This window comes from Limanda limanda, chromosome 14 (assembly GCF_963576545.1).
Source record: "Limanda limanda chromosome 14, fLimLim1.1, whole genome shotgun sequence".
Lineage (NCBI taxonomy): Eukaryota > Metazoa > Chordata > Actinopteri > Pleuronectiformes > Pleuronectidae > Limanda > Limanda limanda.
In genome coordinates, this window is record NC_083649.1 from 18,824,986 (window position 1) to 18,839,486 (window position 14,501).

A 14,501-nucleotide genomic window follows, 5' to 3' on the forward strand; every position below is an offset into this window, starting at 1 on the left:
GTTGGGGGGGAAATAACAACTCCATTCCGGTGAAATGACCTGTTTATTGAGCCATGCAATCGTGCAATAGTGTTTTGAGTGTACACCAATACTCTGCTTTGCCTCCCTGATGCACAATTTACCTAACAGGGTGTGGAACAATAGAATAAAAGTAGAAAATGTTTAAAAGTAATTTTTATTAGCAAATGTTAGTTTTGTTGGTGTGTGTGTATATTAGTGTGTGTGTGTGTGTTTGGCCAGTCTTACCGTCTGCTACCTCAAGCTGAGCCTTGGCCATGATGCTGCCTGCCACAGTGAGGGCCTGGCAGATATAGTAGCCGGCATCAGAGCGTTGCACAGATGAAATGGTCAGCTCGCCGCTTACAGACACAGAAACTCGGCTGTCGCCCTGTGTCGGCTGGTTGGGAAACAGAAGGTCCTGCAGGGAGTGGAAATGGGAAAGTAACTTGAGTATTATGGGATTCATTTTAGGGGAATTTAATTGAGGAAAATAAGAACCTCTCTTATAGTTAGGGTTGGGTAGTGTTTGGGGTTTTTTCTAAATGGTGCCAGAACTGATCAACGATTAGAACAGGTTTTTTAATTGCAAAGGAGAATTGAAATTTAACATATCGACTTAAATATACAATATATAAATAATTGCAAAACTTGTTACACAATGACATAACAAATATAATAATATTATATAAACTTATCAAATTAATTATTATAAAGCCTTACCCAAGTAGAATATTAAAAATTGGAATAACAGTCATCAATTGTCTCCCCACCGGTTTTCCGTACCCAACCCTTCCTATGTTTGTTAGAAAGTTGAACTTTTAATGTACTTTTTCTATTTGAATGTGAGAAATGAATGGCCGCACTGCGTTTCTATTGTTCATGATTATCTTAGTGAAAAAAGATTCAATCGGCCGTGAAAATTGTCACAAAGGGAAACGACTGCGCTCATTTGAATTTTAACTTGACTGACTGTTTAATTTAAGACAAGCCTTCATTTAACGGCCATGTTCTCAAAATTATGTACAATTCAGTTACAAAAGTGGGTCAGCATCTCTTTCCCAATAGGCCTGAATGGCAGTTTACCCCCCGAGTGATGATCCTGCCGCGGTAACCCACAGTCCTGGTCATGAAAAAGAGGCATCATCTCTCTGCACCTCGAGCACACAAACTGATGGGCAGCAAAGGACATTAGCCTGCTTTCATTATGTCTAATGAATCTAATGCGGCACATGACATTGTTGCATGCTAAGTGATTTGGCTGGTCAGACTGGTGCAGATTGAAAATAAATGACCACTTCATCTGTACGTGGAGCAGAACTGACTCTGCTCTCCCCGGGGTTTGATCTTTTAAATCCGATGATTGGACATGTTTACATATTTTATTTTTGATGCGGTTGCAGAATTCGTGTCTGTACAGAGAGGAATAATTCATTCTCCAGCATGCACACATCCGTACCGACACGCAAACAAGTAAAGACTTTCTACGAAGGTCAGACGCATTCTAAACAGCACAGATATCTCCGGAGCATTCATCTGAGGGGTGGCGCAGCAAGCAGGAGATAGGACTTAATGTTTAAAAAACTGTCACAGAGATCACAATGTTTAGAGACATGGACACTGGGGATACCTTATTACCTAAAGCACTCTTGAAATCTTAATCGATATCCTCTTTAAATGTGGCACTGCTCTTTTATCCTGACGAATTAGTATTCTTTTTTTTTTGTTTTTGTTTTTTCATCTGTCCCGTGTTAGAAATGTCATCAACATGCCCACCCACTCATGGATAATTGTGGACGATCTGACTCTGTCCTCACGTCCAACCCTATTATCCAGGGTTTTTACTAGAGGGCTGGCAGGGGAATGCTGGAGCCTCTCGTGCTGACATTTGCGTTCTCGCATGCAGCCCCTCCGGAGATTACTCGGAGTTCAGTGCATGTCTGAAAGCAGCTTGAATCGCTATCCTCACCTGGCTGCCCTCTCGCTGCCAGAAGACAGTGGGCTGAGGTTTGCCCCTGGTCTCGCAGGGAAAGGTAGCTGTGCGTCCTTGGGCCACGATCTGGTCCCGGGGTCGCACCACAAACTGGGGCGCCTCTGAGGTTAAAAGTAAAACAGACAACAACACAATAGCAGCATATTTTTCATACAGAAAGACAGTTTGGACTGAAGTTCTAGCTGTAGGCTAAAAGGTTCATGCATTAGGACTTTCTTATTGCTTTAAAAGCTATTTCCTAATTATGCCGATCTCACAAGCCATTCATCCAGCTGCCAGAACATCAGATTGAATGATACCGGCTAATAAGCAGGGCGACTTGATGTCCTTCTGAAATAAAATGTGTCCACTGAGGTGCATCATCCGTATCTGGACGCCCATTTGGGAAAAGAAAAAGTGAGGTGGTCAATCCATTGCTTCTACAGATGACTGCCAGGGGGAATTCAGGGGTTTAAGAGTAACTTGGTGTATATGCATGTCCAATATTAGTCCGATGAATGTTTTTGTGGAACAGTGCATGCATACTGCAAGAGTGTGTGTGACCCAAAACTGAAAGCAACGCATGCATACAATGGCATCAGCTCTTACTTACCGACGGGGCGAGCTGGTTACACAACAATGGTGTGGGTGAGATAAACACACGACACAGAGAGAAGGACAGCAGAGGAGTAGAATAGAGGGACAGAAGAAAAAAAAAAGAATGAAAATCAGAAATGGATGAGGTGGGAGTTGGGTTGTCATCCATGAAGTTAGAGGAAGAGGAGAGGGGTAAAGCTCAGTCACCGAAGAGAGGTGATGGCATGGGCCTGACGGAAATGGCACCTTGGCAACAGTCGGGGGGGGTGGGAGGGAAACTGATGCCGAAAACCACTGAACAGATTTATCAGCAACGCTTAACTTATGTCATGATAACAACACATTCACAAAGTAAACAGATTTCTATATGGGGTCCCTTACTTATTAATCTGATGGTAGCCTGCTACGGAGCTGCTACGTGAGGTTTCTAATACGACTACATTCAAAAGTGAGGTAAAGATACATTTTACATGTCTATTTTGCGGGGAACACGTGAAATAAAGAGGAAACACCAACTCTTTAGAAGATCGGGTATGTGGCCTGTTTGGCAGCTCTAACCTTATAACATGGCTGCCGAAATGAATAGCAAGACATTCTGCCATGCTCTCACGACGTTCACGATCCAGTGCAGCCCAGTGATGGATGAGTTAAAGGTTTATTTATTTATAAATTGTCATCACTATCACCTGACTGTCTAGCATCTCTCAACATCAGCTCAATATATCCAATTAAATACCTGAAACCATGTTGCAAACTCTGCAACCTTCACAGCACTAACACCTATAGAGATGCATTCAATAAAAGTACATTTTCTGAAATATAGCTTGTTTGTATCATTGATCAGTGTTTACTGACTCATACTTAACATTTCTTATAATACATCACCTAATTATAAGCACAACTGGCTTTATCTAATGGTTTTCACTCAAAATATCTATGTATTGACAACAACACAAATCTTTAACATTACCATGGAGCTTTTCAAGGTGTAAGATGCAAGAATGAAAGCAAGAAGAATAAAACTCTTGTTATGATAAAGACGGAATGAACAGTTAATGTCATGAGATCCATAATGTTCAGTATGTATGATGATGTATGATGGACTTACTCAAGGGGTTCAGAATTGGTTCCAATTTTGATTGTTACTCAAGTTCTCACACTCGTCGGTTATAACAAGGACATAAAGAGCAAGGAGCAGAAGGGGAGCAATTTTTATATTTTCTACAAAATCAAATAAGAAATAGCTTCCTCCCATTGATACGTGTAAATATGGAGCGAGTGGGCTGGATGGAGAATAAGACCCCCAGGAGAGGTCATAACAGTTCACTTAAAACGGGTTGGATTGTTCATATCTGGAGCCTGGCTGGAGACCTGGAGCAATCAACTACATGGCTCCAGTTATATGAAAAGGGAAGCCCTGGCCGGGCCCAGCCTTTCAGCAGGGGGGCAATAACGCTCGTAAAGTGGGCAATAAAGGGTTGATTGTCCTGCGGCCTGCTTTGGGAGATACAAAATATATCACAGTTGGGTTATGAGCTTTAGTCCACAAGCGGGTTACCCACCTCTGATGGTCAGGTAGGCAGAGGCCTCCACTTTGCCCACGCGGTTCTCCGCAAGACAGGCGAAGGTGCCCTGATCGCTGACTGATGCCTTTTTGATCCGAAGCAGGAAGTCTTCTTTTTCGTATCTGATGTCATACCTGATGACAGAGAGAGCGACACCACAGGTTGGTTGCACATTTAACTACTGCTTTTCTTTTTAAGATATTCATATTTTTAACACAGTAAATAAGTCAATAACCACGGCATTGAAATCAAGGCTGTGACAACTTGTGTAATGTTTGTTGTGTCATTTTCGATATAATAAAGACAAGACTTTCTAAGACAATTAAGACTCTCTTCTGCACACACTTGGCTACAGAGGCAGAAGAAAGGAGGAGCAATTATTCCGAGATGAAGGCAACGCAAAATGAAAGGTGCTTTCAGCTGGAACCCTGACTGTTCCACTATTTCAATATTTATAAAGATGCGCCACCCACTGTGGTGTGGGCTGTGCTATCCTATATGTGTGTGTGTGTGTGTGTGTGTGTTTATGGGAGAGAGCGAGCCGAGGAGAGAGGGAGACAGAGACAGAGGGAGAGATAGACAAACAGTCTGAGAGTAAGGGTGTGGCACAGTCTGACAAACTGAATTTGATGAATGAGCCGAGCAGCAAGATATGACTTATTCATAGAGATGCTCCATGCATGGGTGTGCGTCCACCAGCGCAGCACGCTGTAGTGCAGCCGAGGCACAGTTAAGAGCTGGCAGAAACATCTCAGCTTCCAGAGTTTAGATAAGCGCCTCCGAGGGGCTGCGGAGGGGACGAGCACGGGAGCGAGGAGTCGGGCTCTCCCTCTCTGGGGTCCCTTTTGAGTGTGAGAGATCCTGTGAAATTGTCTAGCCAGCCATACTGATGTAGAGATGGGGGAGAAGTCAGGCAGAGAAATGGCACAAGGGGTGAGAAAAAGTCACATCTGAAATAGATGTTCCAAGGGGTGTGTGGCAGAATATCGATGAGGGCTGCGAGGTCCGTCCAGAGTCTGGTGAGGACTCCATTCACGGCACATCCCTGACCCAGATACAGACTTCCCCAGGAGGCCGACGGGTTAAGGAGAAGAATGAAAGGAGTGGAAGGAGGGAAGTGAGGCGAGGCCGGTCTGAAAGTAGGACATGTTTCCGGAGTCAAGGGGCACTGAGGTAGAGGGCACAACGCAGGTAGAGGCAGACAGACCGGTGGACAGACAGACAGGCTGTTGTCAGCTGTCATGGCTTGTAACAGGTGTGAGTTAAAGGTGTGTCGTCTCTCTCTGATGACTCATCAAGTTCTGAGCATCACAGGTATTTTAGTATTTTAGTTAGAATTTATCTGTTACATTGACACACATGAGGTATATTGTCTATTTGACAGCAATTTGAATATAAATTGAAACATTTCGAATTTACTGTTCATGTGTCCATCAACCGAAACCAGTCCAGAGTGATGCAAGTTCTCACATGAGAGGGACAACTTGCGGGTATGTGCAAAATTACAAATAGTTCTTCAAACAGCCATACAATGCAGCAAAGGAGCTACACACCAAGTTAGATATATTATGTTAACATGAGATCAAACGATTGTTGGTTCCTTATGAAATTGTGGCAGGACAAATAACAATATGGAGGGCCACCACAGACTAAATAATTTGTGAGAAACACTAATGTAACATGGTGAGATAGGGCTTTAGCCTAGGCAGAGGTAAATGCTCTCAGTTTGTTTGATCCATTCAACTTTGGTGGGGATCCAGGAATTGTTTTTCCCTTCCTTTAACATTGTTCTTGCTTTTCAACATTTCCGTTGATTTCTCAGAGAATAAATCATGAATCTTGATGAGGAAAAATCTGGCCTGTTTAGGGAGCTGATATTTAATAGTGAGATTCAAATAAAAATCTGGATCTAGTAAATTTAAATGTGCTTTCATTAGAGGACTGTTGGGCCCCGGCGGAGGTACGAGCTCAACTGAGTAACATTCTAGTTAAAAATTAAATCAAGTTATACCTCTTAATCAGATTTCCACAAAATCAGATATTAAATGCCTAATGCATGCATACATTCATTAGCATAATACATGTTTGTGAGTGATTAAATCTTCAAAGTTTTATCATTAAATTTATATAAAACATCTCTAAATATAGCTGTAAAAGCAGTTTGTGTTTGACATTATGAGTTTGAATGCATTTATATGAGTCTTTAGATTTAATACTTCAAATAGTAGAACTCTCTATATGCCACTAATCCTAGTAGGTATCTTATAGTACTATAAATCAAATGCTTCTGCTTCATGTCCATCCTTGGATCTTTCAGTGCCTCAATCTCTCCTACAACATTTGTCATTTATCACATTCATTGCATCGTGATGCACACAGAAGCATACAAGGACAAAGGGCGCTACACACACATTCACAAATGTCCCTCACCTGCCACGGGGAATATCCACATCCTCCTTTTTCCAGCGTAGCGTAGGCGGAGGGTCACCGTGGACCTGACACCTGAACTCCACGCTCTCATCTACCAAGACCACCTGGTTCACAGGTCGTTGCACAAACACGGGTCTTTCTGGATGTGGGGAAGGACACATGTACTTTTGACAAAGTTGTAAATACTGTATGCGCTCGTAGGTACAAAATAAAACAGGTCAGTTTCTGTTGCATTTTTGACTTGGTCTTACCGAATACTGAGAGCTGAGCTTTTTCACTCTCTCTCTCTCCGACCATGTTGGCCGCCACACACACGTAAATCCCTGCGTCGCTCTTCTTGGTGTTGGAGATGGTCAGCTTGCCTCCACGTACCTGATGAAAACATTCGATAAGATGAGATAACATGCAATAATCCTCCGTAGAGGAAATTCACAGGAAGTAGCAGCACAAGAGGAAAATGTAGCAACGAATAAAAACAAGAGTAAAAATACAAATTTCTGAAGTCAGATTCAACCAGTTCAATACAGAGTCCTGCACCTGGTAACTGCTGTTAGTTGTGTTGCCAGAACAATGGGTAAAGGTGAATTTACATAAAGCCTTCGTCAGCCGCAGGATTTATTTTATTGTAAAAGAACTTCAACACCACTTCACTGCCACTCAAATAACTGTCCATGCCAACAGAGAACAAGCAAGTCCCTCAAAATGGACACATTCTCATTCTCAGTGGCTTTGCTGCTTGTAAAACGCGCTAACACACAACTCAACCACCAAAACTGGGCAAGGAGGGCATTTTATGTGTGTCTGTGTTTGTAGCATGTGTGTTTAATCACTGGTTAAGGGTCCAGTTGCAGGACATTTGTTAAAGGGTCTGGGTGGTTCTGTATGACTTGGAGATAATTGCAGATAATAGGTGAAGTCTTGTGTGGAGCTTTGCGGGTACGGGCTTGCAAAAACAAACCTGTGCAGGACTCATTCAATATTAAGTATTTTACACTGTTAAAGTGAATCAAAGATTATATGTAAAAGGCAGAAGAGGGACGCCGGGAGAGTGACCCACCGTGATTCTGTCGTCCTTGAGGTCGAGTCGAGCCTTATCTTTCCGCCAGAAGGTGTTGGGCTCAGGGTGACCGCGCGGGGACTGACACTCGAGGCTGGCCGTCTCCCCGGCCGCCACCACGGCGTCCTGCGGGTTCTGTCTGAAGTCATCGCGTAACACTAAGAGACAAAGAGAAGAAGAAAAACACTGACTGTTACAATACGTCATTAGCTTAATGAGTTTGAATTGTTTTCTGGGTTCAGATGTTCCATTATGTGAACCAGAGACTGAGCTGTCATGGTCCGCCTGACATCTGCCACCTTCTTCTAATGTAAGAGTGTAAAAGAGAACTCTTGAAGCAGACAGGACCCTCAGCTCTCTGTCTGTCCGTCTTTAATAATACAGTTTTCTACCTGAGGCTATAGGTGCAGGCTTCTGCTTTCATCTCAGCAGATAAATGTAAGAGTGTGAGTGTGTAAGGCCAGGTGCGATTAACAGAACAAGGTACACCGTGAGAGACGTCTCGAAGAGGAGCGAGACGCTGATGAATGTCAAAACCATAGAGGCAACAGAAATAAAGAGGTCAGGAAGCAAAAGTGAAAGATCCAGCATTAAACATTAAAACAACTCTAAATTTGTAAAGCCCCTCCAGTGGCTTCCTTGAGGCTACAACCCACAATGTGAGGGTGTTGAACTGAACAAATAACCTACTGACACTGTTCATACCTCCAAAACACACATTACAACACTCGGGTGACAGCAAAGCACATGATGGGCCAAGTGGACTATTGGACCTGAGGAACCTGCTGAAGAAAACTAGTACAGGATCATCCTCTGGGGAATATCGATCAGCAAATGCAATAAGGTTTCTGAAGTATGAGGATATAAGTATTAGTCAGTAATTTAAGTAAAAAAATGAAAACCTATGACATATGAAGGAATCAGAGTCCCAAAATGAGCAAGGTGTTTTTTGGCAAGGCAAGTTTATGTATATAGCACATTACGGACACAACGGCGATTCAAGGTGCTTTACATAAACATTAAAGACAGATAAAACAAAGAAAAATATAAAAAGAGGAAACAAAAAAAACTGAGAAAAACTGTTAAAAACAGCCAATCTAAAACATTTTAGATTTGAAATTTAGTTTTTAGGCTGAAATATCAGTTCTACATTGTTGTTGATGGTTGTATTTTCTCTTGAAAAATGTATAGAGAGAAAATTGCCATTAGTATGACCTGCCTAAATGTTTTTTAAGCCCTAGAATATAATATTTAAAAATCTTTAAGACTTTCAAACGACTAGAACTCAGACTATTGAATTTTAGTCCTATTAAATTAAGACTATTGAAGACACTGGAACCCTGATTAGAAGCAAAGTATACAGATATCAGATATGATTGTGCTACAGGGTTATTTGAAATGCATCAAAATCATTAAAAAGAATATTATGAATTGAATACAATATATGAGAGAGTGTTAACTATCTATGTGAAGAGTTTTGCATGTAATCCCTGCTACAGTGAATACAAATTGGTTATGAAGACTGTACACATTTTATTGGTAAAGGTCAGAACTGAACCAGATTAATTTATCAGTATATTTTCTTCTTAACACATAATATGCTGAGGTCGACTTCATCGTATCGAAGGCTGCACTGTTCCCTCTGTAAAGACAAGGCTGATTCTAAATCACACACTCTCACTTTTATTTTGCATTATAAAAGTATCGCAGTTTGGCAGGAAGAGTATTTGAGACCAAATAAAGACTGCAGTTTGTTGACAGGCCAGTACTTTATAGGTAGATACAGGGTCAGACCTTGGTCCGTGGAAAAAGGGAGATGGCACCGCTGCGGGTAAAGATAAAAACACAGATGGAGACCGCATCAGTGACCAGGGAGAGTGAATGAATCAAACACTGCTTTATGAAACTTTATGAAATGCCGGGGGAACAGGTGCAAGGTCTCATTTAGTATCAAGGCTGGAACAGTTTCAGCTGCACATCTCACTGAGAGGCTCCTTTTAAGAAGACAATTGTGTCACTTTGGGGGAAAACTATATAGCTAAGTCCTCCATACTTTTCCTGACATGAATCTTTAACAACTATACGATATAATATATTTTTTAAAAGCACGCAGCATTATTGACACTGGACAGAATGCAGATAAAAATGTAATGAACACATTCATTTGCGTTTAGGTCTTTCACACGTCGGACATTTTGACACGGCGCAGTGGGAGAAGCACAGGTGTTAATAATTACCCTAATTAGTGGGAGCCTGAAGTGAACAGAGGCCTCGTTAAAGATTCCACAAACACCTGTGCTTTTCTGGGACGTCTCAAAATGTCCTCCGTGAAAATCGCGGTAGCTGCTGTGTCTCCATTCAAGGGCCGCGTCCTATTCTGTCGGCTGCTATTGAAGAGCGATAGCGTCACAGCGGCGCGACCAGACTCCCCCATATTGAAAGCTCCTAAAAATGCAACCAACAAATGTGTCCTTCCAGCGGATGGATCCTTCCCGGTCTGACATTTCCCAGGATTCATTGCGCTTCAGTGTTTTTTGTTCCAAGAAGTAATGGCGGCAAGAAGCGACGCAAAAACGGCAGGTAATTCTTTTTTTAAAGTGCAAGTACTCAACTGAAAGGCTAACGGTACATGGCTAAAAAAATTATGATTGCGAAATTTTTAATCAACTAAAGAACATTTTCGTCTGTAGCTTGGTTGCTAGGCAACGGGTGTAACAGAGTAACATCCTTTCATCTCTCAGCTACCTTTCCATGAGGGTATTGCTCTGCTAGCAGCCACTGCTTGTACACTACTTATTATGATGTGCTGTGGAATTCATTAGTCCACTATATGGCGTGTGTACATTTTCCCTGAACATTCAGACAGCACTACAAAATGGCCAACTCACTGGTGGGCAGACTGTGGCACAGGAGGGTGAGTGGGTCGTCCACTCATTAGGAAGTCAGTGGTTTGATCCCTGGCTCCTCCAGATTTTATGTCAAAATGTCCCCGTGGGCAGAATGTGGACAAGACTCTGAACCTTATAATGCCCTTGATGACTGTGCCGGCAGTGTTTGACTGATATAAAACCCTCAGTAGTGGTGTGTTTAAATGGGTGAATGACTTGTACTGTGAAGCACTTTGAGTGGACAATAGGACAGGAAAAGTGCTAGACAGATACAGTCCATTTACTCTTTCAGACTATTTCTGTATTCTTCCAGCGTTGGACAAACATTTCAATTTATCCATGGCAGGGGTGTCTGTGCTTGATTTTGTGCTTTCAAACGAACGAGAACATCAAATGCTGCATATAAAAGCCAGACTTTTTGAACACAAAGGGTTCTTCTTCAAGACTTCCCACTCCTGTCTTAACTGTTATTCCAAATATCAACTCAAAGGCTGGTCCTTTGTGTGGCTACAGGAGCGACTGTGCTGTAAGCCATCACTGGAATTATGGTTGAAGACAAAGGGATCAAGATTTGGATCCTGCGATGAGTTGTGGCTGCTTTGCATTAATAGCTTGTGACATGTTGTTTTTGTGAAGAGCCTTTCTGTAGGGCAGGTTTAAATAATAAAGCGTACTTTGTGACAGACTTCATGACTGTGGAAATGAAAGACAAAAAAGCAGCAAAGAATTCAAAGTGAGACTTGTTTTTCCATTTTTGTACTTGCGAATAAAAATCTGCTGTCTAGTGCCATTGCTGATCGATCTATTCTATATTATAAATGACTAATAAATGAAAAGCCAGTGAGCTCATTCACACTAGCTGTTGATGACAATAGTTTAAGTGTAAATTCTGCACCAGTTTTCTCTCCGTGAAAATTCAAAAAATTAAAATGCAGAAAAACACACACACTACATGGCAACTAGCTGGCCAATGTTAAGTTAGCTACATTGTTTAGCTATGAGCTAAGACTCCAGTAGCAGCCCACACACTCTTCAACACAAATGGCGTTTTGAGTAGAGAGCTTCTCGCCTCCAGGGTTTCCCGATGGCCAAGACCATGGTCTTCCCAACTCCTCTGATTGGTAGACTATGTGATGGTTTAGTTTCAGCAAATATTTGAAATTGTGCGCAGCTTTCTAGAGTCCCACTCACAAACAGTCACTAAGGGCGGGATACGCCCACCTTTGATTAGAGGGTGTTTTCAAATGTATATGTATAAATGTCGTGACGAAGAGGCGTCCCAAATAATTGACTCAACATTAGCATTGGCCCTGCAAGATTTAAGATGGTTTGAAATACTAGTGGGTGTTATGGGTCAACCAATAAATGCAGAGGTTTTTTTTTATACATTTGGTAACAAATGTGATTTTTAAACCAATGTGAATCAGTATCACTGTAACTTAATATGTTGGTGCTTCTTTTCATATCATTTATGTTTAACAGATAATTATAAACTTTCCAAGAAATGCAACCAACAAAAACCATGGTGCACTACTGAGACTAAATGATGGTTCTTAAAACTCAAGGCAGCTAAAAAAAAAAAGAAGACTCAGTGTTCAGTTTGCTTTTCATCCTCATTACTGCCATAAGCTGTTCTGCTGATATACTCGAAGCATGAATTCCAGGTCCCAGAGGACACCTCTAGTGAAAACGAAAATCAGGAAGGAGCCAAAGGCCCTTTGGCCCAGCTGTCAATCACATCCAGGCTGTGCCGGAGCAAATGAGTCTCCGTTGCGAAGACTACTCTGGCACAAACATACTCCTGGCTGGCTGTCACATGGTACTATACACTTAGTGACCCATCCCGACGAAGGCAGCGCTCCACTCATCCAGTCACACTCAACTACCTTCCTGTTCCTGTGTTGTCACATTGAAGATGCTTCTATCACAACAAAGCTCGTCTCAGGAGACATGTGAAACCCAGGTAGACGCAGGGAACTCAGGACTGCTGGATAATTCAAGACATGACGTTAAAACCCAATTATAGAAAGACAAGCGGAAGAAATGTCTTATTTTGCGGTGATAGTACTTCAACTGAACAGTTGTTCATGTAACCGCAACACTAATGTAAAAACATGAAGACAACACGACAGATGAATGTGATCTGCTACAGGTAATAATTACAAACTCAACCATTTGCTTTATCTATATCATTTAAAACCCAAAATAAATCTATATTGCGTTTTTGTCTTGTTCACTTTCATTTTCCATTTGTGGGATATTTCCAATTTGCTCATCAGACCCCCAAAAGATGTTGAAGGATTTCTGATTGATTGCATAGATAATACATTGTGTCTTAATAAATGGAAAGTGAAGGAGGTTGTGTTTTTTTTGTCTGCACAATGTTTGACTGTTAATCAGCAGGAATACATACAAATACTTGACCAGCGTTTCCTGTTTTTTTGTGATCGTATCTATCTATTTAGTTATCTACAGATTTAATAAGTGGTTATGACCATTGTCATAACCACCACCATTGGTCACCACTATTATGTTTTACATAGGCCAACATACAATCTGTAGTTTGTGTTAAGCGGAGAAAAAGATCAACAAAACACATTGGTTAAATAAATAAAAAGGATCCTGCCAGGAGGTAATGTTTTCATCTGTTTTTTTTTTTTAGGGTTTTGCAAAAAACAACGATTTCCATGAAACATGGAGGAATGATATTTACGAGTAGGTGCAATTTTGTGCAGATCCAAATACAAATCCGGATCTAGTGAATTTAAATGTGGTTTCATAAGGGCACTGTTGGGCCTTGGGAGAGGCATCTATTCTACTGAGTGCCCTTCTATGTATAATGTCTTGGTAATAGGCCACCTCAAATCTAAAAGGCTAAAGGGATGGGGTCTCTTATCCAAATACGTGGCTGGGATTTATTCAGGCGTGACAGTATACATTACCTTCCCCCTACAGTGACAGCTCCCCCCAATACTGCCATGGTACCCCCTCTCCCGTCCTGTTCTCATTATGAGACCTTTGCAGGTTCCTTTAGCTGGTGTCCTTGAGGGAGTAGCGCGAGTCAAGGGGTGGGGGGTGCTGTTGTTCCAATCTACTGGCCTCAAATGTGGAGGCAGCACCCGTGTGTAGTCTGTTGTCATGTGGTAATTATTCCAGTCGGCGGTGCTGCCACCTCCGCCTGATGTTGTCTGATTGAGAGCTGCTCAATTATTCAAACAAGCCATTCCGAGGACTCCACTCGTTCACATCAGTTTAATTTATCAACTCGGAGGGAGAATGATTTGTAAACCGGCTTAGTTTTAATGGCACAACGAGTGGTCAAAATATGTGACAAGGTGGAAGTATCTGAATACAAATAGCTATACAGGGATGAACAGGAGGAGGCTGGGTGAGGGGGGGGGGTGTGTGTGGTAAATGTTTTATATATTCCAGCATCCTGGTTTCTCGAGACCCTCCTCAGCCAGAGCGTATCACTGAATTTCATTTCACAATTTCCCCACAATGTCAAATCCTTGAAGATCCCACTTGAGGGCTTGATGCACGTTGCTCAGCTCACAAGCAGAATATCAACTCCATTTGGCGCCGGAGCAGCTTGTTTATGTCGATGCAGCAGGTGATGTTTCAGAACACTGGAAAAATCATTTATCAGGCGGAGCATTTATTGTCTTCTCCGGTGCAGTTAATGTCTTGTGTATCCATTAAGCTTGCATCCATTTACTGCACTGTCTGTCTCCAAGCATGCAAGTCATTGCTGCTGAGTGTCAAAGTAGAGTAGCGCAGACTAACTATGTTTAAGTCTAAAGTTTGTGTTTTATGACACGGCTGACTCATATTTATCAGCTGTCCTGTGGTTCCACCTTTTGCCTTAAAATTTGTTGCAGACATTGTTGAACCTCCACTCCTAAAACTACTGACTGCACTTTGAGATAACATAGCATATGTTAATGGTCTAGCAGTATTCTGACATGCTTAATGTACCAGCTGAATGCAAAGAT

At 41.9% G+C, this 14,501-nt stretch overlaps 1 protein-coding gene across 1 annotated transcript in view; it reads right to left on the reverse strand.

Moving 5' to 3' along the window:
• Positions 1-14,501, reverse strand: part of LOC133019376 (roundabout homolog 2-like) — an 88,167-nt gene that overhangs the window by 31,650 nt on the left and 42,016 nt on the right. Inside the window, exons 3-9 of the mRNA XM_061085828.1 lie at positions 7,619-7,776; positions 6,813-6,933; positions 6,562-6,700; positions 4,129-4,265; positions 2,583-2,594; positions 1,967-2,091; positions 247-418 (exon numbers count right to left, since the gene is read on the reverse strand). Of these exons, the coding sequence (XP_060941811.1) occupies positions 247-418; positions 1,967-2,091; positions 2,583-2,594; positions 4,129-4,265; positions 6,562-6,700; positions 6,813-6,933; positions 7,619-7,776 (864 nt within the window). The remainder of the gene's footprint in view (positions 1-246; positions 419-1,966; positions 2,092-2,582; positions 2,595-4,128; positions 4,266-6,561; positions 6,701-6,812; positions 6,934-7,618; positions 7,777-14,501) is intronic.